This window comes from Macaca thibetana, chromosome 3, assembly GCF_024542745.1.
Source record: "Macaca thibetana thibetana isolate TM-01 chromosome 3, ASM2454274v1, whole genome shotgun sequence".
Classification (NCBI taxonomy): domain Eukaryota; kingdom Metazoa; phylum Chordata; class Mammalia; order Primates; family Cercopithecidae; genus Macaca; species Macaca thibetana.
This window is the reverse complement of record NC_065580.1, coordinates 14431029-14458453: the sequence shown is the minus strand read 5'-3', so window position 1 is coordinate 14458453 and position 27425 is coordinate 14431029. Positions and strand designations below refer to the sequence as shown.

The window sequence follows — 27425 nt, the reverse complement described above, 5'->3', positions numbered from 1 at the left end:
CTTCTTCCATTCAATACCTTCTTATTTCCTTTTTCTGTTTTTTTGTTTTGTTTTGTTTTTTTGAGATGGAGTCTTGCTCTGTCCCCCAGGTTGGGGTGCAGTGGCGCAATCTCGGCTCACTGCAAGCTCTGCTTCCTGGGTTCACACCATTCTCCTGCCTCAGCCTCCCGAGTAGCTGGGACTACAGGTGCCCGCCACCACGCCCGGCTAATTTTTTGTATTTTTAGTAGAGACGGGGTTTCACCATGTTAGCTGGGATGGTTTCGATCTCCTGACCTCATGATTCACCCACCTCGGCCTCCCAAAGTGCTGGGACTACAGGCATGAGCCACCGTGCCCGGCCAATACCTTCTTGTTTTCTTTTTAAAGAGATAGGGTCTCACTCTGTTGTCCAGGCTGGTGTGCAGGGGCACGATCATGGCTCACTGCAGCCTTGAACTCCTGGGCTCACACAACGCTCCCACTTCAGCCTCCCAAGTAGCTGGAACTACAGGTGCACACCACCATGCCTAATTTTTTGTATTTTTGCCCAATACCTTCTTTATTAAAAATTCATTCATGTGGCCAGGGGCAGTGACTCATGCCTGTACTCCCAATACTTTGGGAGACCCAGGCAGGTGGATTGCTTGAAGTCAGGACTTTGAGACCAGCTTGGGCCACATAGCAAGATCACATGTCTATGAAAAATTAGCTGGGCATAGTGGCACATGCCTCTAGTTCCACTTACTTGGAGAGCTGAGGTGGGAGGACTGCTTGAGCCCGGGAGGCGGATGTTGCAGTGAGCCATAATCGTGCCACCACACTCCAGCCTGGGTGACAGAGCGAGACCTTGTCTCAGAGAAAAAAATTAATTCATCAGAAAAATTACACAGAAAACCCAACTAACTATAAAACTTGAACCACAAAACTCTAAATAATTTGTGACTGCCATAACAATTAATGGTAAATCTGTAACAGCAGCTGAATCTATGAGTCACCTTCAGATGAGGAGGAAAGCACATATAATTTCCATAACCCTGATTCTAACTCCACAGGTTTCTTTTCAATTCAAGGAAGTACACTAAATTGACAGGGAGAGGCACTATTTTGAGTGAATTTTAATCTGCTTTAATGAGTTTTTAAAAACTCAATCAAAATCATAAGTACTTACACTCAGTTACAGAGTACTTGGGGCCTAAATGACAGGTGATTGAGACATATTGTGGCACTTGAGAACGGCTGCCCGAGGGCAGGCTTGCCCACAGTCAGGGGCTCCAGTCCACTCTGCCCACTATTTCCTACTACAATTCTGCTAGAGGGAAATTCAGAACTGAAAAATCCTTTATGTTCAACATAGTTTAGTCCCTGTTGTGGTTCAAAATTGAACCCACTCTCCTTGATAAGTATTTTAAACTTTCTAAACCCTACCCTTAACCCAGTGCCTTATCCCCGATGCTGTGGTCTCCGTCTTGGTAAAGACTCTTGCCACCTATCAGTGCTGTCATCTCTTGAGTGTCTTCACCTTCATACCTAACTCATCATCTCTCATTTCAGTTCTTTGTCTCTGCTTTCAAAGGTGGAACTAAACATACTTTTCTCGAAAGGTTCCCACCCCCAGTCTGAATTCCATCTTCCACCCTGAGGAATACCACTTCCACACTTCATCCATCCTCTCCCCATTTTTTCCGTCTCTCCCTGGATCTCTGGAGTTTCCTGGTCCTTTTGATCTTTCAACATAAATAGGCTCCTTTCATCTTGGACATAAAGGCCTCCTTGATAATGAAGCCTTCACATGTATATATCTTCTTGTATCACTGACAAACTTCTTTTTAAAAGCTTAATAAATTTCCTGCCATTGTGCTTTCAATATGTTTTTAACACCTCCTTAATCAATAGAAATCTGGTTTCTATTCCTACTACACTATTACTCCTCTGCATTTTTAAGAGTGACCAACGTATTTCTTTAGTAAAAATCCAACAATTTTAATCTCTTTTACATATGATCCAACTTATTAATCCCTCTTTAAAATGATAGCTTAATTCTTGGCTAACTTCTTCCTGGCCTGCTCACTGTGCATTCTTGGCCTTTTGTTTTTTACATAGGCTCTGCTTTTTTTTTTTTTTTTTTTTTTTTTTTTTACTAATCTGTAAATATGACAGTTTCCCAGGGCTAAGTAACCCCTTTAGTTACTTCTTCTAGTTAACAATGACAGAAAAATGTGTAAGGTCTGAATATTTAAAAGCAGCAACCCTGATAAGGAATCCTATTATTAATCAATGCCAATGAAGCATCTAATATTAAGGATTTACTAAGTACGATGAGCAAAACATGAAGGGCCTATAAACTAAAAGAGTATACAACCTAGTTACGTGGATAAAACATACAAAATAACTGGAACAAACATAAACCCACCTTTTACATATGTGTAACACCATTATGAACGCCTGTGGGAAACAGCAGAGTAAGGTGAAGTAGGATTTTTCTGTTTTCTTTCTTTTTGCAAAGCAAATATTACAAGTTTCATGAATGAGGACACAATAATGGAAGAACCAATTTCATCTGCCTTTGTTTTTATAACGATACCTGCTCTCAAATAAGAGTTCTGTACAATTTTCAACATCTAAAAGGAGAATGAATCTAAATGAAATGCTTTAGATCTTGACTCATGCTCAGAGCAGTAAAGAAATGAGCCAGGAAAAAAAAAAAAAAAAACAAAAACATCTTGGGGAGCAGAGGATTCATTTAAAACTCCAAATCCCCCAAAAGGCAATGATTTCCAAAAATTCCTCCACTGCCACTCCCTAGGTCAGCCCCTGTCTGGACACACACAGAGACACACACACATACACTCACTCAGACTCAAAAACCCTCTTTTGTAATAGGCACATTTTGGGTCATATTACTTTAAGCCATATCAACTTCTGGCAGGTTTTGCAAATATTTTTACCTTTAAAATGGAACTTATCCTTCATTCTTCTAATTGCTTTAAGAGTTATAATAAAGAACTCTTGCTTGAACATCTTTTACCATAGCACAATTGATTCTGTGTCCCATTACAGAATTCATGTGGGTAAAATGCACTCGCTGATTTAAAAAATGTGGTTAATTACATAAAATATGCAAAGGCACTATTCTGGATGACTAGGAGGGGACACAGACGACAAGCATCAAATTCTTGAGGCAAATCCATTCTAGTCAAGGGAATAAGAAATATGCACAAAAAATGATGCTATTTATATGGAAGAGTTACATGGTATACTTTAGCAATTCAAAGGAAAGAGAAATTGCATTTAGTTATAAAAGCTTCATGAAGGATGTGATTTGAAATGGCCCTTGTAGATGATGAGTAAAATTTGTGCAGGGGGAGACGTTAAAGGGAGAACACATTCTGAGAATACCAGGGGGTGAGGTCATGTATTATGGGGAAAATGGAATATGTGTTGGACCTCAAATGCTTTTAATAGGCTCTCAGGAGAAGAGGATAAAATAGTACAATTCTATTACTGAGAATAAAGAAGAAAGACTAATGCTAGAGATGAAAAAGATTTTGAGATAGTTTAGTTCAAAGTTACTCATTTTAAAGAAAGACAGCTACATAGTAAGGATAGGGGAGAACTGAGCTCATAGTTATATCATCATTGCAGTAGCAGGTGATGAGGTGGAGAAGGCTGCCAGGGCTATCTCTGGACTCATTCACTTTGTCCCACAAGCACAAGCCAGATTTGTCCTCCCTTTAGTACTGCACCCATTTATAGGGAATGAGCCTCATTTATTAAATGTATATGGTAGTTGGCATGTACCATGGCGGCAGGAAATGGCACCTCTTCACCGTTATCTCTAGAAAATCAGCATTTGGTGGGATACAAGTTAGTGAAAAAACACACAAGTTTCAATTTACATTTTTCTTAATTGTATGTCAAATTTAAATTGTTCACAATTTGTTTCTCTCTCCTGGAAGACGTGCCACTTGTACACTGCACATAACTAATTTCTTAATGGTTAAGATAAAAATTAGTTATCATCTGTAGTTAAGAAAAGAGAGTCTGAATGCATTCTTGCTCTTTTCCTAAGCACATTAAGACATACACACACACACACACACACACACACTTTTTTCCTAAGCACAGGTTTTTCCTTTTTTCCTAAGCACATTAAGACACACATACACACACACACACACACACACACACAGATGAAAAACCGGATTTAAAGATAGTTGCGAGAGAAAACTTGTTAATTTGAAATTAAATGTGTCCAGAAAACAGGTGAGTGGAAAAGGCTGATGTGCTTCTCCAAAAGCGAAACCTTGCAATTAAGATGAGAAGACAGCCCAAGTGTGATGCTGGCACTGGAGCGGCTGGGGGATCTCAACACAGCTAATGAATCATCATCAAAGTGATTTATTGACTGCAGCCAGAGCTTCAACTCTGTCTCAGTGTAAATGAGGAATAATACTAATTTCCCAGTCCTCGCTTGGCTGTGAACTTCTGAAGAGTGAGAACCTTTAGCAGGAGATGATAAACTGTAGTGATGCAATAGGACGTCTTCTTCCATAATGTTCAAAGCCACTGTCATAAGGTGAACTACATCTCATAAAACTGACAAGAGACGAGTATGCACAACGCGATGTCACCCCAACACAGCTTCCAACCAAAGTCCCCTGAGTCTCATCCTATTACAGCTTCTCATGGGGACCGTTCATTGCTGCCACACAGGAACATAAGGAGGAGAGGGATGCCTCCTTAGACATTCAAGCTCCTGACATTCAGGATCTGGACTCATGCCCTTTTTGGGGCTTCAGTGGCCATGGTTTTCAAACCAAAAGAAACCTTGGATACCATCTATCATCATATATACAATCAGTCCTCTTTGTATATATGAAGAATCCATGTTACATGTGGTACCATTTAATTCATTAGCTGCAGAGTCAGACTTCCAACCCTATTGTCATCTTCCCTCCTCATCATGAATTGAAGCAAACAGATACATACTTTGTTTCTGCTACATTTTAAGGAAAACTCAAGGTATAAATTGCATACAGAGAAGGTAAGTTATATATTATGCAATAATCTCGAGACTTTTTTGTCAAGATGTTTAAAGCACTGATCTCAGTGGGAGCTAACACAGAGTACACATGGACACAAAGAAGGGAACCAGAGACATCAGGGCCTACTTGAGGGCAGAAGGTGGGAGGCGGGTGGGAGGAGGATGAGGATTGAAAAACTACCTATCGGGTTCTGCACGTACTACCTGGATGACAAAATAATATGTATAGCAAACCCCTACAACATGTGATTTATCTAGAGAGCTAACCTGTACACGAACCCTGAAGCTAAAAGTTAAAAAACAAAAAAAATTTTAGAAAGCATGGATTTTTTCTTGTTTTTGACTCTTTTATAATATTCTCAAAGCCAGAGGATCTTTACCCTCTCTTGCTAGTTCAGTTCTACTCTTTTCTCTGGAATGGAAAGAAAATACTGTATGATTCCCTGATGCACCCTTTTAGCTTGGGAATTTACCTGCTCTCCATGTAACCTATGCCTTGATTTTCCTTGAAGTATAGCCATAGATGCATATAGCTATGCAAATACTTCACTATTCACTATGTGGGATATATGGGTATACGTAAAAGCTCTCGGATGCAGATACTTCTATTTTGGTCTGCATAATGGGCATTCCCCAGTTTGATCTCCCCTCCTTTTAATTTAAACCTTACTGTTCTCCAAATATTTTTAGCTTTTTTACAATTTCATCTCCAAACAATATAGAGGACAAAGCGGTGGCTCACTGCTGGAAAACCTGCATGCAGTGTAAACCTTCTGCAACCTTGTCTTCCTAGCTCTATTAACGTTGTTCTTTTTCACCCTTTAATCTTTACACACTCAAAAACACTGTTTTAACCATTTATTCCCTTTTGTGGATGCTAAATATATCTTTTTCCTTCCCTCGAATCCTTACCACAAATTCCTTGAGAACCACAATGAATGAAAAGTTTATAATTACCCTAGAAATCAGATATCACAGTAAGCCTAACTTACACTTAAATTACACACTCACAAATCTACTAGCTTGTGCACTTGTGGCTCAGGGAGTGGAAAGGAATCTCTCGGATGGTGCCTAAAACATGTTTTTAATGGCTAAGATGTTTGCTCTCTGTCTTGATTGTCTTTGAGCTGGCCCAATTTCAGAAAAATTTCATTGTCATTTAGAAAAATGACTTGGAAATAGGCTATTTCACTAATACCACATCCAACGATTTTAAAAATGGTTATGTAAATACCTAGTGACGAATCCATTTCATGTATATAGAGGACTAGGTTAGAAAATATGAACTTGGACAATTCATCTGGCATCTTGTGTCTCAGTTTTCTCATCTATAAAATGGGGATGATAATACTTTACATTTAAAAAAAGTTGGTATTATAGCGGAACGAGAATGAGTATAGAGATACAACAGGTAGGAGATACATGAAAGACTTATTCAAGACATAAAGTATTGTTATTTGGAACCAGCAGAAAATTATACCCAGTGTGCCGTTTCCAGAGCAAAAGTTTCTTCACCTGCACCCCTTGATTCTTTCTCTACAACTCATGTAATCACCAAAAGTGATTGCTTTCTTGTCTCAGAGTATTAACTGGATGGTTGAATGCACAGAGCTCGCATCTGAATCAGCACAAAAATGAAACCTGGAGAAGGGGAAACACAAAGGGACTCGCGTTTACACTGAAGTCATTCTCATCACTCAACCTGCCCACACAAATACTGGGAAATCAACTCATTTAAACAATGTAGGAGGCAAGCCTGAGTTATAATAATGTTCCTGAATGCAGGTCAATGAAAAATTGGCCTGCACACAAATTCCCACTTGTCATATTCTCTACAAATGAACATTGATTGTTTTCATATTTAAATGCCAAGAATCAACCATAACAAGTATGTCAGGTTGTTGGGAGTTTTTTTAGAAACAAAACAGGATGACTACGGCATATGGTAAGTTATTGTGGGTTCCTTGTGCTCTCAGCAGAATCACAAAAGGGCAAGGACTTTAGAGAAATCTTTTGTGTCTGGTTCAAATCCTACAACACGGAAAATGGAACTGGAGCTGAATTAATGGAATATATTATTAAATCCTAGTTTGCAGTTGGTTGTGTGTCATTAGTCTCATATGCCTGAAAATGTATTTGCTTACAAGTAGAATACTATGCAATCTTCAGAATGACATAATCTAAAAAGTAATCTTGTTTTTCCATGTATTTTTCTCTATAGAGAAATAATATCTCCTGCTAATCGACCCCCTCCCCAGACTTTGCCTTCTTCAAAAAAGCTAGGTCCGAGAGTTTCCCACGATTGCCAACTGGTGCAACCATTCCTCAATGCTAATAATCGGAACTCATCAAAAGTGGTAGTTTTGTGGTCTATAATCCCCAACTGACCAAATCTTGTGCATAATAAACAAACTAAGCTTGTATTATATCCGAGTGTAGGTATATGCGGACGTGGAAGGGAGAGGAGTAAGAGTGATAGCCACATAAGTAGTCCACCAGCAGTTTAATGGTGTATGTGTGCTCAGTGAAGTAACTGGCAACTACTAGACTGATCTGTAAGGACTCTTAGAGTCCGGAGACTCTAACAACATGTGGCCAGAAAGGCAACAAAAACAGGAGGGAGAAAGTTAGACTCTCTCTTGTTGCCTTTACAGCCACATGTTGTTAGAGCCTCGAAAATCTTATTTCCACATCAGATTGCTGCCTCTTATTGGTATAAAGTATCAGTCTCTCATATAAGTACAACTTAAAAAGGCTAAAAAAAGAGAAGACATGCAAATAGGCTGGGAAACATATGTCTAAGAAGAGACTAGATACAACCTGCCATGGAGTGAAGAGTGAGCTCTAGTCTTACTAAACCTGCTGACTTCCTTCCTGGTTCTGAAGCATCAAAATACACACATGGCTAAACTTACTACAATTTTGGTGAACAGTAACTACCTTGAATGGAAATGGTAGCCCTCATTCCCTGTTGAGGGCATCAAATAAATTCGACCTGCACAATTTGTTTATGTCTTGATTCTTAACCACAAGTTACCTGAGGCAAGATGAATGACAACACTGACATTCAGTTTTTCAAAAAGAATACAATTATACACTGTCTTTATACATTGATTTTTCAGAGCAATTGTACAGATTCAATGGCATGATAACTGTATTCAAGAAGTATTATTTTAGAAAATCACTGGATTACTATCTGATATGGTAGGCTGAATAACGGGCCACTAAAAAGTCCTCAATTGTAATCCCCGGAACCTGCCAATATGCTACTTACATGGCAAGAGGAACTTTACAGATGGATTAAGAATGATTAATCTGATTAATCTTGGGATGGGATTATCCTTGGCTATCCAGGTGGTCCTAGTGTAGTCACAAGTTCCTTAAAACAAGAAGGCAGAAGACTCAGAGTCAGAGAAAAAAAAATGTGACAGTGGAAGGAGAGGTCAGAAAAAGAGGGAGAGAGATTTGACGGTGCTATGCTGCCAGGTCCTGAGGATGGAGGAAAGGGTTAGGAGCCAAGAAGTGTGGGCGGCCTTTAGAAGCTGGAAAGGGTTAGAAAAATATTCCCTCCTGCAGCCTCCAGGAGGAATGAAGCTCTGCCAATGCTTGTATTTTAGTCTCATGAGACTTATTTCTGACTGTCCTCCAAACTGTAAAATCATGACTTTGTGTTGTTTTAGGCCACTAAGTTGGTGGCAATTTGTTATAGCAGCAATAGGGAACTGATAAATCTGAAAAAAACTTGTATCATGAAAATTTTAACAAATATTGTCAATTTTCTTCATCTACCTATCAGACAACACCCATTCTAAGTCTGTCTGTCTGTCTGTCTGTCTGTCTGTCTGTCTATCTATCTATCTATCTATCTTCAAATATACGGTCAAACATAAAAATTTTCTACACTGTAAAAATCCCTGTGTCATGTACCCCACATTCTGCATCTTGCCTGCTAGCTCTACTTTAATTGGGTTGTTCTTGCTGCCTTGGCTGACTTCCCCAGTTTCTCTCTTGAATACTTGAATTTTAAGAGCATTATCTTAAATAGTTTATCTTAATAGTTTCTCTCTTGAACACCTGAACTTTAAGAGTATTATCCTGATACTAAAACCAGACAAAGACATCACAAGAAGAGAAAGTCACAGAACAATATCTGTTAGGAATATGGATGCAAAAATCCTCAACAAAATAGTCAGAAACCAAATCCAGTAACATATAACAATAATTACACATTATGACCAAGTGGGATTTATTCCAGGGATGCAAGTTTGATTTAATATCTGAAATTCAATTAATGTAAAACATATCAATAGAAGTTTTAAAATCAAATGTTCATTTCAACAGATGCAGAAAGATACAAAATCCAACACACTTTCATAATATAACCACTCAACAACTGGAAATAGCAAATAACTCCCTTAATCTAATAAAGGACATCTATGAAAAGCCCACAATTCACATCATTCTTGAGAACAGAAAACTAGATGCTTTCTTCCTAAGATCAGGAACACAACAAGGATGTACACTCTCAACACTTTTATTCAATATTGTACCTGAGGTTCTAGCCAGGACAATTTGGCGAGAAAAAGGAATAAAAAGCATCTAGATTTGAAAAGAAGTAAAAGTACTTCTATTTGCAGAAATTGTGATCTTGTACATAGAAACTCCTAAGAAATCTGCTAAAAATACATTAGTCCTAAGGAATAAGTTCAGCAAGGTTGCAGGATACAAGATAAATTGCAGAAATCAACTGTATCTCTATACAGTTGGAATTAACAATCCCAAAATAAAATGAATTCCATTCACTACAGCATAAAAAAATACTAAATAATGTAACAGAAGAAGTACACAACCTATACTATTTAAAAAGAACATGAAAAGAAATTAAATGAGATCCAAATAAATGAAAAACATTCCATGTTCATGGATTAGAAGACAACTTTGTTAAGATGGCTCTACTCTCCAAAATACTCTATAGAATCAACACAATCTCTATTAGAATCCTAGCTATAACTCACACAAAATTACTTAAATATTAAAATTAATTCAACACAGATCCAGAACCTAAATGTAAGCATAAAACTGTAAATTCTTAAAATAAAATGTAAGAATAAATTTTCATGATATTGGATTTTACAACCAATTCTTAGATATGATGCAAAAAGCATAAGTAACACGTGAAAAAAATAAGACTTTGTCAACACTAGCAGTTTTTCTTTTTGCTTTAAAGAACACCATTAAGAAAGCAAAAAGAGAGCCCACAAAATATAATAAAATATATCTGATAAGGGACTTGTATCTGGAATACATAAAGAACTCTAACAACTCAATGATTAAAAGACAAATAGCGCAATTAAAAAATGGCTGAAGAATCTGCGTGAAAGGTATACGAATGGCCAAGAAGTACTTGAAAACATATTCCACATCATTATTCATCAGGGAAATGCAAATTAAAACCACAGTGAGATACCACTTCACACACGCCAGACTGGCTAGAATCAAAAAGTCAGATAAAAATAAGCGTTGACAAGGACATGGCAAAATTGGAACTCTCATACATTGTTGGTAGGAATAGAAAATGGTGTAGTCCCTTTGGAAAACACTCTGGAAGTTCTTCAGCAATTAAACATAAAGACACAATAATGCCCAGAAAGTCTACTCCTAGGTATATACCCCTCAAAAATGAAGACATGTCTACACAGAAATTTGTACATGAATGTCGATAGCAGCATTACTTACAATAGGCAAAAGGTGGAAACAATTCAAATGTTAATTGACAAATAGATAAAATGTGGTATAATCATATGGTGGAATATTATGCAGCCATATAAGTTAATGAAATACTGATAAATTTCTACATTGATGAACCTTAAAAATGTTATGCTAAGTGAAAGAAGTCAGTCAAAAAAATCCCTATTTTTGTGATTACGTGATTCAATTACATGATTCAATTCATATGAAAGACTAGAATAAGAAAATCTAGAGATAGGAAATAGAGAAGTAGTTGCTTAGGTCTGGAGCAAAAAGGGATGGGATGGTGGGCTGTGAGGGTGACAGCTAAAGGATACATGGTTTCTTTCTGAAAGGATGAACTTTCTAAATTTGTCTGGTGATGGCTGCACACATATTTTAATATACTAAATACTATTGACTATACATGTTAAGTGAGTGAATTGTATGATATGTGAATTACATCTCAAAAAATGTTTAAAAAAACAGCTATCATTTCTTTCTAGCTTAGTTTACTAGAGTTAGAATCAACGCTTGCCTCCTAGAAGATCAGGATCATAAATCTGATTCCTCTTGCTTAACTTGGCTCAAAGTCATGGCCATGACCCTTTTCATACAAAGATAGCACAGCATAGCTCTTTGTGAGACCTTTTCCCACTACACAAATACGGAAGTGACATAACCAGCTCTTTGTTTCCAGGGCTACCGCTGACCTCTACTTGGAAGTTAAACAGTATTTTGCAATAACAAAATCAACTTTTTTTAAAAAGACCACAACAGCTTGTGATCCTTAAAATATCACAAGTGACTGCAATTTAGTTTGTTAACAAATAGTTTTTAAAAGGTAAAATAATGGCTCATACGAATATAAAATGAACATGACAGATATTTTATTTAAGTCATTAATTAATGAGAAAGCCTGTTTAAAAAAAAAAAACTGCTTCAAGGAGACTCTACAAAGGACAGACACATCTACAGATAATTGGGAATGCTGACATGACTTTGCTAATGAATACGAAACTGGTCAATTCTATAGGGTGAAAATCCACTGCATTTTTAACAGAACAAAAACTCATTTGACTTTTACAAACAGTAATCATTTACATTATCATCAGCCCCTTACCAGTTAGCTTCTAACTAAACAGAGTTTCAAAATAATAAACAACAATGAAAGGCTAGGTTTCCTATAGAATCAGATAACCCCGAAAGGATCTTTTACACTAGGCCTAAGAATCCATCACAAGACATTCAGGAATCTTTCTGTTTCTTATTTTTCACTGTTCACTTTTATTTTAGGTTCAGGGGTACATGGTCAGGTTTGCTGTATAGGTAAACTGTGTTTTATGAAGGTTTGGTGTACAGATTATTTTATCACCTGGGTAATAAACATGGCCCCTGATAGGTATTTTTTCTGATCCTCTCCCTAATCCCACCCTGAAGTGGGCCCCAGTGTCTACTGTTCCACTCCACTCTTTGTATTCACGTATTCTCATTGTTTAGCTCCCACTTATAAGTGAGAATACTTGGTGTGTTATTTGGTTTTCTGTTCCTACATTCGTTTGCTCCATCCATGTTAATGCAAAGGACATGATCTCATTCTTCTTAATGGTTGCATAGTGCTCCATGGTTTATATGTACCACATTTTCTTTTCTTTTTTTTTTAACTTTTCTTTTAGGTTTAGGGGTACATATGAAGGTTACATAGGTAAACACATGTCATGGGGGTTTGTTTTACATATTATTTCATTACTCCAGTACTAAGCTCAGTACATAATAGCTATCTTTTCTGCTCCTCTCCCACTTCCCACCCTTCCCTCTCAAGTAGACATCAGTGTCTGTTGTTTCCTTCTTTGTGTTCATCAGTTCTCATCATTTAGCTCCCACTTTTAAGTGAGAATATGTGGTATTTGGTTTTCAGTTCCTGTGTTAGTTTGCTAAGGACAATAGTCTCCAGCTCCATCCATGTTCCCACAAAAGACATGATCTTGTTTTTTTTTATGGCTGCATAGTATTCCATAGTGTGTATTTATCACATTTTCTTTATCCAGTCTACTGTTGATGGGCATTTAGGTTGATTCCATGTCTTTGCTATTGTGAATAGTGCTGAAATGAACATATGCATGTGTCTTTAGGACAGAAATATTTTTATTATTTTGGGTATATACTCAAAAGTAAGATTACTGGGTGAAATGGTAATTCTGTTTTAAATTCTCTAAGGAATTTCCACGCTGCTTTCCACAATGGCTGAACTAATTTACACTTCCTCAGCAAAGTATAAAGCACTCCCTTTTTTCTGTGACCTTGCCAGCATCTTTTATTTTTTGACTTTTTAATAATAGTCATTCTGACTGGTGTAAGATGGTATCTCACTGTGGTTTTGATTTGCATTTCTCTAACGATTAGTGGTGTTCTGCATTTTTTTCATATGCTTGTTGGCCACATGTATACCTTCTCTCGAAAAGTGTCGGATCATGTCCTTTGTCTACTTTTTAACAAGGTTGTTTGTATTTTGCTGGGAATACAGCTAACCAGGGAGGTGAAAGATCTCTACAATGAGAATTACAAAACATTGCTCTAAGAAATCAGAGATGACACAAACAAATGGAAAAAGATTCCATGCTCATAAATATTGTTAAAATGGCCACACTGTCTTAAGCAATGTAGAGATTCAATGCTATTCCTATTGAACTACCAATGATTCTTCACAGAAATAGAAAACACTATTTTGAAGTTCATATGGAACCAAATAGCCTGAATAGCCAAGGCACTCTTAAGCAAAATAAACGAAGCTGGAGGCATCATCTGACTTCAAGCTATGCTACAAGGGTACAGTAACCAAAATAGCATGGTACTGGTACAAAAGCAGACACATAGACCAAAGGAACAGAATAGAGAGCCCAGAAGTAATACCACACACCAATAATCATCTGATCTTCAGCAAAGCTGAAAAAAACAAGCAATGGGGAAAAGACTCCCTATTCAACACATGGTGCTGGAGTAGCTGGCTAGCCATATGTAGAAGATTGAAACTGGACCCCTTCCTTACACTCTATACAAAAATCAACTCAAGATGGAGTATAGACTTAAATGTAAAACCTAAAACTATAAAAATCCTGGGGATAACCTAAGAAATACCATTCTGGACATAGAATCCAGCAAAGATTTCATGATGAAGACACTAAAAGCAATTGCAACAAAACCAAAAATTGACAAATGGGACCTAATGAAACGAAAGAGCTTCTGCAGAGTAAAAGAAACGATCAAGAGAGTAAATAACCTACAGAATGGGAGAAAATATTTGCAAACTATGCATCTGACAAAGGTCTAATATACAGAGTCTATAAATAACTTAATTTTCTATTTGATTTGATCTATCAAATTTCATCAGTTCTAACATGGATACTTTCCTATATCTCTGCAATTATAATTAGTATATTTTTTCTTAGTATACATAAAATACTACGTATCTTACTATCAATGGCATCGTAAATGTGATAAAATGCAATCATTTCACCAACTCGTTAACTCGAGAAAAGGGTTTTGGGGGTGAAAGACCTCAGCTAGCATCTATTTTAGGAAGGACCAGAGGGGAAAAGATTGCCAACTTTATTGTCACCTTTGATCTGTAACGCATCTTTTTTTTTTCTGGAAAAATGTTAACATATTTAATTCAATTCAGAGTAAGTTATTGATTATAGATCACTTACACTATGAAAGACATCGTCCTTGACTCAGACAAGAAATAGTGATGTCACAGTTTCAGAGTGTCTTTTTAAAGCACTGGTCTGGAAAATCAATAATTAATACAATAACGAAGACATTTAAAAACACAAAACATCTCACCCATTAGTGGCACTAGCTCACAAGAGGTTATAACCTAAGTGGGAATATCTGTAGCTATACTATGACAACTGCCTACAGTCACTTTGTGAGTTACAGTGGAGTGAGAATTAAGAGCATTTCTCACTGAAAATGCATTATTAACAAGTGTAATTTTACAGATGCATGAACTGTTCCCTTGTTAGGCTGGCACTTAAAAATTTTCATAGAAAACTCCTGCAGAAAACCATGGTACCTTTATATGCTTATTACAGCTTTTTTATGTTCACAGAGATGAAAAATCTGTTCAAACTGTTTTCTCATAATTTCTCTCTTTCAAAACTCTTTCCCTTAGGTTAAAAGAGTTGAGTCTCTTTTAGTCAATGCTGAGAAATTTCTTTGTCATTTACTTGTATATTTCTTTGGGGAAAAAAACATAAAAGAACGAACAATGAATACATAATTTCAATCTCAACATGAGTGCTATATAAAGGGGCCTGGACAAATGGAAGGCAACTCCATTTAATATTTTCCTTAGGCAAAAGTGTAGAAAAGTTAAAAGTTCTGTCCCTCAGAATTTCACTTTTCTTGCCATTACTTTCCATTCTGTGCCATTATCTTCTCTTTCGTATCACCTTTGCTTTCCCATCTAGTTACCTTCCTCCTATCTTCTCTTTATCCCAAATTCATCTTTTGTCCCAAATTTACATTCTCTATATTCCAAGTTAAATTTTTTTAAACATCAACTTGTTTTATGTAAGTCTTTCACTTACTAATTGGAAACAAAGATAAATAGTATTGAAGACTTGATTTCAAACTTTGAGTGCAATAATCCATAATTATGTAAATTTAGGCCAACTAGAGATTTTAAGTACTATTTCCATATCTGAAAAATACAAAAAATCCAACCTGTCACACAGACCTATTGTAATATTTAAAAGACTTTTTTAAAATGTGAAATATCATATGAACATTAATACTACAATTCTGATTATTGTTCTCATCCTTTGTGAAAAGTTGAAAACTTCTGGAAATACCACAAACCCATACATAGAGTATACTGCCACTTGACTGTATAGGTATTACATGGAATATCAACCTAAATACACCCCGCTAAATTCACCAGGATTATCTAGGAAGGAAACCCAACTTTGAGCTATTAACACCCATTAACACAAATACATAAGTCAGATTAAGTAGTTATCTCCTGGCAGGAGATTTTGAAAGACTGGGGTAGTTTTAGTAAATTATTGAAGAGGACCTTTGTTTTTGGAATAGAGTATGGAACGTGGCTGAGTAGGGAGACAAGAGAATGGGGAGGATGAAGCCAGTGTGCTGGGTTCTGAAAAATATCCAAAAAGGGGCAGGATTCTAGGGTTAATGATTAGGATGAGCAGTGGCTCTATTTGGAACTTCAAAAATCAGAGTAAGTCTGAAATTCAGATTTCCCAAAGGTGAAAATATGAGTGTTGGAATCTTTACAATAATGATTTGTATTTATATGTTTCCATGAGTCAAAGTTTGAGTAGAGTCACTTCAAAATATAATTGTGGCCTCTGAAAAACCTTGCCAGAGCCTTTGTTGTTAACTTTTGCCTTTCAGAGGGTTCCCTGTTGCTACACTTGTCCTCAACCTCAGCTAGGAGATGTGGAAGGTTTCCATTCTGGCCATATGGTAGCCCATATATCCTGAAATTCTCCTGATACCAGACTCTTAGACATAATACCTAATTTATTATAAATGTTCTATAACTAACATGCTAAGCTCACAAGAAAATAAATTCTTCAGTGATCTAAAATTGAAGGAAAACAGGGCACCTGCACAGATAATGTTGGCTGCTTTCCTTAACTAAGATGCCTTTCTTTTCAGATACGTGTCAATCAAGAATCAAGATGTTGGTCCTTGATAAAGTAAGAGTTAGGACTGAGGTTCTATATAAATTCAGTGCTATAACTTTAATAGAGGGGTAGACTTCTGTCTTAGTCTATATGGGTTACTCTAATAAAATACCATAAACTAGATAGCTTACAGATATCAGAAATTTATTGCTCACAGTTCTAGAGGTTAAGAATTACAAGATCAAGGCACCATGGATTTGGCATCTGGAGAGGGTCCATTGCCTGGTTTACAGATGGTGCCATCTTACTGAGTGGTGAAAGAAGTAAGTGTCTCTCTCAGGTCTCTTTTACAAGGGCATTAATCCCATTCATGAGGGTTCATGATCTAGTCACCTCCCAATGTCTCCACCTCCTGATAACATCACATTGATGATTAAGTTTCAACATACGAATTGGGGGGAGGGGGACATAAACCTTCAGACCATAGCGACCAGGAAATAACTGGTCCGCCAGAAAAGGTTCAGAACAAGGAAACACCTCTCTATCAGCCTGGGCTTTCACAGTGGTAAAAACTAAAAAAGACACCTCAATTCTTTGTCGTTTTAATTAACACTGAAAGCGTCTTCAGGAAAACCTTATACCGAGATAGCTAAGTGTTCCAGGATTGGTTATACCTCAGGGCACTGGCAGAAGCAACTTAAAATCTCATGTCAAAGAACATGCTTAACCTCAGCTTCTACATATTTCTACAGGAAAAAAAAAAAAAAGACAACCAAAATATATAAAACACAGGATAAAGTGTCTATCATGAGTGAGAAAAAAGGAAATATTTAAAAACAGCAGTATTATCAAAAAGTCAAAAAATTAACAGATGCTGGTGAGGCTGAAGAGAAAAGGAATACATACACTGCTGGTGGGAATGGAAATTAGTTCAGCCATGGTGGAAACCAGTTTAGTGATTTTTCGGAGAACTCAAAGCAGAATTACCATTTGACCCAGCAATCCCATTATTGCATATATACCCAAAGAAATATAAATCATTCTACCATAAAGAACATGTACATGTGTGTTCATCACAGCGCTAGCCACAATAGCAAAGACACTGAATCAACCTAAATCCTCATCAACAGTAGAATGGAGAAGTAACATGTGGTACATATACACCATGGAATATCACGCAGCCATAAAAAGAACAAGATCATGCCCTTTGCAGCAACACAGATGGAGCTGGAGGCCATTATCTTAAGTGAACTAACACAAAAACAGAAAACCAAATACCACATGTTCTCACTTATAAGACGAAGCGAAATGTTGAGTACATATAGACACAAAGAAGGGAACAACAGACACCAATGTCTAGTTGAGGGTGGAGGGTAAGGATTGAAAAATTACCTATTGGGTACTATGCTTATTACCTGGGTGGTAAAATAATCTGTATGTAAAACCCCCATGACATGCAATATACCTGTATAGCAAACCTGCACATGTATCTCTGAACCTAAAAGTTAAAAATAATTGGAAAAAGAAAATTTGAGACTCCCTCTCAAAAAATAAGAAAAGGAAAAATAGCAGAATTAGGTCAAAAAGGAGATGAAGAAACTAGAATGCTCAAATACCATATTGTATTCTACCAAATATAAGATATCATTTATTATAATAGGCCCCAATTTCTAAAAAAACTCCTATCAAATTATGACATTTTTAACAATCTAATAGATTAAATAATTCATGTCAATTTCCAATATTTTAAACATCTGCTTATGTATTTAAAAATTAAATATATAATTAAAATACTGGCACCAAACAAGATGTGATCTTAAATTTTTTGAGATAAAAAAGAGTGAAAAATAAAATCTATGAAATTCAAAACACAATCATTAAATGGCAGATTAGAAACAGCCAAAGACAGAAAAAGTGAAAAGAAAGATGAAAAAAAAAAAAGAAAAAAGAAAAAAAAAATAACCTAGAATGCACAAAGAATAAACAAGGAAGAGGGATGATGAGGGCTAAAACGTTTACTAAACGTTCTATATTTACTAAAACATTCAAGGAGAAAAGAATAGAAAAAAAATGGAGGGGAAGCAATCAAAGAAGATAAACGGCTAAGAATTTTCAGAATTGATGAACTCTACCAATTATCAGATTGAATAAAAAGCAACTAGAACAAAAGAAAGGTTACATGTAAACATATTGTTGTAAAACTTTAGAATATCAAAGCAAAACATAAGGTCTAGAAACATTTGACAGATTATAAACAAATCAGAATTAATTTCATTGATTGTAGATTTTTCAACAGAAACAACAGCAATCCATATGAATATGACTGAAAGAAAACTAAAATAAATTTTTTATGATATACATAGATAATATGTTCAAGATGATGGATGAAGCAAAGGCATTTTTTGACAGAAGAGCAGACCCCTAGTCATTCTCTTCTTCCTTACTGATGGAACCTCAGTTTTATTTGGAGTGACAATGTAGTTGGATAAAAAAATTGCACATGTAGCCTCCTTGGAAGCTAGGGTGACTATTTTTTTACCGTTCTGGCCACTGAGGCAAAAGGACACAGGAAGGGTTTCTGAGAATGCCAGGAATCTCTGATGTCTCTGATGCCTCTGATTCCTGTTACAGACCCTTCCTGCTCCCTTCCCTTTCCTCTCTTCTGATGCCTACTAGGCAGAGTACAGCTGGAGTTGCAACAGATATCTCAGATTTTGAGGCAAAGGCTGAGGAAAGAATAGAACCCTTGCCCTATAGGTACTTACCTCTGCACTTTGTTCCATGAGGAAACCAACAAAAAGGCTTTTTTTTTTTTTAAGCCACCATTTCAGTCCATTATAATAACTTAATTCTATTTGTTACAGACTGCAGAAGAAAACTTAATTTTTAATAGAAATACGATTGTGTATAGAAAACCAAGTGACTCTACAGTCACATTTTCAGATATAATAAATGTTCATCAGTACATTAATATTAAAAGAGACAAAAATGAATTATGCATCTATATAGCACCAACAAACAGAAAATGTAATTTATTAAAAGTATAATTTGTACTAGGGACACAAAATATAGGGTTTATAGAAATCAACCTTATAAAAATGCATAGGATGTTTATAGAGAAAATTATCAAATTATTGAAAGGAATTTAAAAGTTCTAAGTAAATAGAGAGCTAAACTAAATTTGTGGATGGGAAGACTCAATTTCATGTAGAAATTTTCTTCCCCAATTTTTCAATTCTTCCCAAATCATTAAATGTAATTGCAGTAAAAATTATAATAGAATTGTGTCAGAGAGGCACGTGTCAAGTTACTTCTAAAATTTATAAAGAAAAGCAGGCCGGGTGTGGTGACTCACGCCTGTAATCCCAGCACTTGGGGAGGAAAAGGTGGGTGAATCACAAGGTCAGTAGTTCCAGACAAGCCTGGCCAACCTGCTGAAATCCTGTCTCTACTAAGAATGAAACAAACAAACAAACAAACAAAAATTAGCTGGGTGTAGTGGCAGGTGTCTGTAATCCCAGTTACTCAGGAGGCCGAGGCAGGATAACCGCTTGAACCCAGGAGGCGGAGGTTGCAGTGAGCCGAAATTGTGCCATTGCACTCCAGCCCAGGTGACCGTGTGAGACTCCGTGTCAAAAACAAACAAACAAAAACAAACAAAAAAGAGCAAAAAGCCAGGAATAGAGTGACAATTTTGAAGAACAAGGTCTGAGGACTCAACTTAGCACATTTCAATATTTATTATAAAGCTATGGTAATGAAGGCAGTGTGGCTCCAGCACAGGAAGAAGTATGTAAGCCAAAGGAACAAAACAGATCCAAGAAACATACCCATACATATGAACACCTGTGCTACATACACTGCAAATCACTGGAGAAAGGATTAATAAATGATGTGAGGGCAATTCATTATCTTTAAAAAACTAGATCCTTATCTCATATCATATACAAAAATCAATTTCAGGTGAAAGAAAAGACCTAAACACGAAACTTAAAACTGAGGATCTTTATGACCATGGGGAATAGAAAGGTGACTTACACGAAAATGACAAATCTGGTAAATTTTGACTACATTTAACTCGATAAACTCTGTTCGTATAAAAATACCATGAACAAACTGAAAAGTCAAAGTACAGCCAGGAAAAAGTCTTTAGAACGTCTACGAATTAACATCCCAATGGAAAAATAGGCAAAAGAAAGTAGCCATTCACAGAAGAAGAAACCAGCATGAATCATAACTACAGAAAGATGCTTAGCCTTATCAGCAGACAACACAAAAACATATCATTGACACTCATCAGGCTGGCAAAAATGATTACATTTGATAATAGCAAGAATTGTTGAGGATAAGGAGCAGGGGAGTTTCTATGTATTCCTGGGCTGAGTGCACACTGGTACAGCCACTGTGCAGAGCAGTATGTATATCTCATAAAGGTGAAGATGTGATTATCTATGACACAGCTATTTCACTCCCAACTGTATATATCCCAGAGAAACTCTTATGCAAGACACAAGTCAAAGAATATTCATAGCATATTGCTATGAAATAAAAGACTGTAAATATAGGCAGCTTCAGTAATAATATTTGAAAAGGTTCACTCCTTGGTGATTGGTACCTAGGTATCATTCATACAATTTTTTAAAATGCTAGAATGGCACGTGAAATATTGCAACCTGGTAACAGATAAATCCAACTATTTTTAGAACTTCTGGCATCACGTACTTAAGAGTGGGTGGAGACAGGTAGAGATCAAGCCGTGGGGCCACACCTGAGGACCTTGACAAGTTTCTTCACAAAAACTTGCTTACTCCCATTAACTCAAGAAGTGAGCTGCTCCCGACTAAACATCTGCATACTCCTTCTCTTTCTGCAAGCCCGCCTTCACCCTGTCCCTTTGCAGCCATGACTGATAAAATAACCCTGACCTCAGGGCTCTGCTGTCACAGACAACAGCGCTAAGGAAGGCAGGGACCCTCTCTGTGAATGAAATCTACCCGCTTTTCTTCAAGTCAACATGATGTCACATTTATTTTTATTAACTTTTAATGAGGCAATATTACCTATCAGAAGACCCCATGAATTAGTGCTTTTACAACAGGTAATTGATGAAACACTTTGTGTTTCAACTGTATTGCTTTGCATATTCCATGAAGTTTTTTTTTGTTTTTATGAAGTTGTAGAATAAATAATTACTTCAAAAGTCAAAGTGTTGTGTAACTATATAAATAAGTAATGGCGTATTACATGCAGGTTGGATCAAAAGTTATCTCAGGAAGGCTAAGAGCCCTGCCCTCATCATGCTAAAGGCCCCCTTACCAGAGAAAGTCTTACACAGAACGAGGATGTGTGGTATGATTTGACTGCAGGTACCCACCCAAATCTCATGGTGAACTGTAATTCCCAATGTTGGTGGAAGAACCTGGTGGGAGGTGACTGAATCATGGGAGCGGGCTTCCCCCTTGCTGTTCTCGTGGTAGTGAATGACTTCTCATGAGATTTGATGGTTTAAAAGTCTGTGGCACGTCCCTCATCGCTCTCATTCTCTCTTGCTGCCATGTGAAGAAGGGGCCTGCTTCCCTTTCACCTTCCGCCATGATTGTAAGTTTCCTGAGGCCTCCTGGTCATGCTTCCTGGTAGGCCTGCATAACTGTGAGTCAGTTAAACCTCTTTTCTTTATAAATTACCCAGTCTCAGGTAGTTCTTAACAGCAATGTGAGAATGGACTAACACAATGTGCATATTGCTGTGGGAAGTACAGGATCAAAGAACATTCTAAAGATCCCAGAAGAATCTTGTCTAATGTATGACTCTTTTTTATTACTATAAGATAAAGGAAGCTGGGGCACCTGCTCCTAGTGCCAACGTTCCTGTTTGCTCAGTGCTCCTTTGTCATGGTGCCAGCCCTGAAAAGTGTGATTGCTCCTAGATCCAGCAGGAAGTTCACCACTGTCTAGATTGGGTGCCCTTGGAAATAATGAGAACTATAAAAAATAAAACAGTTGTTTGGGACCAGAACGTTCTCAAAAAAGCTTCCAATGGGAGCTCATGTCAATTTCAGCTAAACAGCTTCAAAGCCTGTCACATATTTCTGTGCACTGGAGGAGATGTGTTCTCGCAGTCCTTTCAAATTCTGATGAGCTCTCTAGACATTTGTTTCAAAATATCTCTAGTTTTTCCTAATTGTTTCAGCAGTGGCTCATAGAAAGGTCTTTTTACAAGTCTTTGTGTTTCAAAATATTTATTTCTTGGAAAAAGATTTATTTTCTTGTGGGAATCTAAGTGCTTTACTTGTTAGAAAAGAATGACATAGTTCCATATTTTACGTGTACAACTTTGCCATATTGGTCAATCAGGAGATGATCCCTTTGACATTCAGTCAGAGCTCTTTGATTAAATTATTGCTATTCTTAGAAAGACTAGAGTTGATTCATTTCACAATGACTGATGGTTCCTTTCAGAATCAGTATTTATCTCATGAACAGGACCCCCTTACTTTTTAATATTTTTAACTTGGTTTTAGTACTACTAGGACCTAATACAGTTCACAATTACTGGAAAACATTTTAAAATTTAATAAGAGCAGCAAATCTTATGTCAGAGATTTGACTACGAAAAGAACTTGCTGCTTCTCTAGGAAAGTAAAGTAGGATTTTCAAATACACAAAATCGTGAAGAAGGTGGGGCAAAGAGTTCTTTGATATGACACCAAAAGTACGATCCACAAAAGAAAAAACATAGACTTCATTAACATTTGTTAATTTAGTTAAAAGTGAAAATATATGCTAAGGGCTAACAAACATTTTTGCAAGTCACACACCTGGGTAAAGGACTTGTATCTACAGTACATAAAGGACTCTTACAACTCAATGTAAAAATAGCCAATTAAAATATGGGTAAAAGAGCTGAATAGACATGTCTCCAATGAAGATATACGAATGTTCCATAAGCACAAGAAAAGATGCTTGACATAAGTAGTCATCAGAGAAATGAAAATCAAAACCCCAGTGAGATGCCACCTTCACATGCTCTAGGATGGCTATAAACCAGCAAACAGATAATACCAAGTGTTGACAATGTGGAGAAACTGGAACACTCTTACACTGCACATAGGAAAATGGTTCGGGCACACTGGAAGGTAATCTGGCAGTTCCTCAATAGGTTAAACATAGAGTTATCAGAAGACCCAGCAATTCCTCCTAGGTATAGACCACAGAGACATTAAAAAAAAAAAGAAACAGAGAAAAAAAGAAAAAAACATCATTCCTTTATGGAAAGGTTCTACTTACTGAGGTTCCACTTGAGGCCTGTGGTTGTAACCTGCGTACAAGGCTGTCCAACAGGAATAAGGCCGCACCAATTACCCTCCATTCCAGTGTCTACATGCAATCTGTGCTTTCCCTGAAGGAGAGAAGAAATGATCATTAAGAAGGGGAAAAGAGAAGGGATGTTAACGTGCACTGAAGACCTGGGCAGGATGTGTCTACAACCCTCTTGAGCCCTCCTGAGTAGCTGGGACTACAGGCGGGCACCACCACACCCAGCTAGTTTTTATATTTTTAGTAGAGATGGGGTTTCACCACATTGGCCAGGCTGGTCTCGAACTCCTGACCTCAAGTGATCCACCCGCCCTGGCCTCCCAAAGTGCTGGGATTGCAGGCGTGAGTCACGAGTCTTGGCCTTGCTTTTTATTTTTATTTTTTAAGTTTTTATTGTCTTTTAGGCAAGAGCTGCCTTTATTTCTTTGTATAGAATTCCCCCCCTCCAAGTTGATTTATATTGAATAGCTTGCCACACAAATTTGGGATTTGTTTCTTTCTACCATTCTCCATTATATAAATAATTCTCTCTGAAGATAGATATACTAAACATAATACAAATGACCATCCCTAGATGCCAAACCTAGCACACTTTCAAAACAAATGCTCAAAGAGGTAACAAAACCTTCTTTCTATTTTATTTTATTTATTTATTTTTTTTGAGACGGAGTCTTGCTCTGTCGCCCAGGCTGAAGTGCAGTGGCCGGATCTCAGCTCACTGCAAGCTCCGCCTCCCGGGTTTATGCCATCCTCCTGCCTCAGCCTCCCGAGTAGCTGGGACTACAGGCGCCCACCACCGCGCCCGCTAATTTTTTGTATTTTTTCGTAGAGACGGGGTTTCACCGTGTTAGCCAGGGTGGTCTCGATCTCCTGACCTCGTGATCCGCCCGTCTCGGCCTCCCAAAGTGCTGGGACAGGCTTGAGCCACCGCGCCCAGCAAAACTTTCTTTCTAATAGAAGGAGTTGATGAGGCCAGGCGCGGTGGCTCACACCTGTAATCCCAGCACTTTGGAAGGTCGAGGTGGGCAGATCACCTGAGGTCAGGAGTTCAAGACCAGCCTGGCCAACATGGTGAAACCCTGTCTCTATAAAATTACAAAACTTAGCTGGGTGTGATGGTGGGTGCCTGTAATCCAAGCTACTCGGGAGACTGTGGTGGAAGAACTGCTTGAACCCGGGAGGCAGAGGTTGCAGTGAGCCGAGATCGGGCCATTGCACTCCAGCCTGGGCGACAAAGCAATACTCTGTCTCAAAGAAAAAAAAAAAAAAAAAAAGAAGGAGTTGATGAGACAGACGTTTTAGAAATTCGGATTTCCTTAGTATTACACTGACTTCAGCAGAGAAGAAACAGGAATTGGTGATGACTTATCATACAGGTGGATCGCCACCCAGTTTCCTGTTGAAGGGCAGTACTCTTAGGGTTCCCATCAGAAAACACAGCAATTTCAGAAGGGTTATAGGTAGCCTGTAGCATTCTGGACATTGGGTGGCAAAGAGTGGAGGGCTCAAGATAGCACCAGCGGAACAAGGAAAGGAAGGTACACCTTGTCCAGTTCTCTGTACTTCTGGTACACCTTGTCCAGATCTCTGTACTTCTGCGTCTGATAACAGTGTTTCTGACAATGAGACCTGTTGTTAGAATGCGGCTTCTCCATCACTTATCAAAGAGAATTCCTGTGTTCTTGGGCTGTCTTCTTTTCAGTGTGTTACAGTTAGTTCTTGTCTCTTAATTGACGACTTTCTTTCCTCGGTTTGTGGCCTGCTTAATGGTTTGGCGGTGCCTAGCTGAATACGTTAGCATGTTTGGTGCTCCTAGGTGACTTCCGTTAAGAATGGTGAAGCAAAGAAGGAAGTGTTTTTCAACTTGTGATATTAGCTCCCTAAGAGAATATTCTTCAACTTGTATCATATAATGCAAAGGAAACAGCACATATACATGTTAAGTTTTATTCTCCCAGGGAGAGGAGGGCTGTTATAAAATCCAATGATTTAAATGACACAGTAGTAAGCATGCTATATATTCATTGCCTTCCTCATTATTTTAAGAATCAACAGACCTTAAAATTTTCATTCTGGGAATAAACTCATCTGTGGACTTGAGAAGTCACAGATAGGCCTTAGCCCACAATCAATTAACCATGTTTTCTCTTGTTCCAGAAAGGTGCTTAGCCATATGTGAATGGTCTTTGTGTTTATAAAATGCGAATACAGTTTTTATGGTTAAATGAGAGCAGTGTTTTGCTTTCTTCCTGTATCTTCAAGTCTATGTGACATCTTTTGAAAATGAACAACTGTATAAAGGAATTTTTGTTCATTCCCCAGATTTCTTAATTCATAATACGTGCTAGCCTATATGTGATTTGACACAGGCAGGCATACAGGCTGACATTAAAGAACTTCCCTAAGGATTTATGCCATTACTGGAGACTAGAGGCATATGAACTCATCATTTACTTCCATCTTCTCCCATGAATCATTTCACAGGTTCCTGCTCTGGCCTCTTTTCTGAACTAAGATAACTCTTTGAAGTCAAAGGCAGTCCTATATAGTAAAGAAAGAACAAAAATCAATCACAGTCAGGTTGCTTTTCCAATTGTGGTTATTTCAACACATCTAACAACCTTAATAAGTATGAAATTGTAATTTAGGGAAAGGTAACAAAGATGTTGCTTGGTATGTGTGCTGGAAAGCAAACTTATGATCATGTTAAAGACAGACAGCATAATAAATAGTATTACTTTCCCTAGACTGTCATGTCAAGGTAGAACAAAATACACACAAATAGATAGCTATGAAGGGGTGAGAAATCGCTGTCCCTTTGTTTTGTACTATACCCCTACTTTCCAAAGGACAAAACATAACTGAGAGAAAAGATTAAAGCTGACTCTAGATTTTGCCTCTGAAAAATATCAAACATTGACTGGGCGTGGTAGCTTATGTCTGTAATCCCAGCAATTTAGGAGGCTGAGGTGGGAGGATCACTTGAGCCTAGGAGTTGGAGACAAGCTCGGACAACATAGTGAAACCATGTCTCTACAAAAAAAAAAAAAGAAGAAGAAAAATACCAGAGAGATATCTGAATTCTGTTTACATTCCCACATCCTTAAATCCAATAACTATGCCAAGTTTTATGCTAAGATATTTCAGTGTGGATATCACACACTATACAGCAAATTAACAAGATCATTCACAAAGCACTGAACATAGAAAGAACATAAACGCATCAGATTTAGAGTAAAAAAAATTCAAGGAGAAGGTGCCAATGCTAGTTTATAAAGTGGCCATGCATTCATCAAGTTGTTGTTAATGCTGAACCTACACTTGGAGGCTAATGGCAGCCACAATTAGTGACACACAGTTAGACCCTGTATGAATGAAACATTGCTGTAGATGGATTAAACACAAGGCCAGTCTCTGGTAGCTCATCTTTTGTTAGCTGGTCTAGGTACTTTAAAAATTTATCAACAAACACTGCAGGACATTAAATAGCCTGCAGGAAAGAAGAGTAAAAGAAGCAGACAGAAGTATCTAGATTATATTTAGCAGGAAAAAAAAGGTTACTTCTCCTATACAATAGACTTTTGTGCTGGTATATTTTCATACTGTGACTGCTCACATAGCTGAAAGTAAACACAAGATAAAGGGTCTCTCCAGTGAACTTCTAGTTATAAAACTTCAGAGTCTTATATGTTTTCTTTG

At 37.4% G+C, this 27425-nt stretch overlaps 1 protein-coding gene across 2 annotated transcripts in view; it reads right to left on the bottom strand.

Annotated features, from left to right (window-relative positions):
* TPK1 (thiamin pyrophosphokinase 1) overlaps nucleotides 1-27425 on the bottom strand; it is a 389586-nt gene that overhangs the window by 72231 nt on the left and 289930 nt on the right. For both annotated transcript variants that reach the window (XM_050784905.1, XM_050784906.1), the window contains one exon: nucleotides 23697-23808. In XM_050784905.1, the coding sequence (XP_050640862.1) occupies nucleotides 23697-23808 (112 nt within the window). The remainder of the gene's footprint in view (nucleotides 1-23696; nucleotides 23809-27425) is intronic.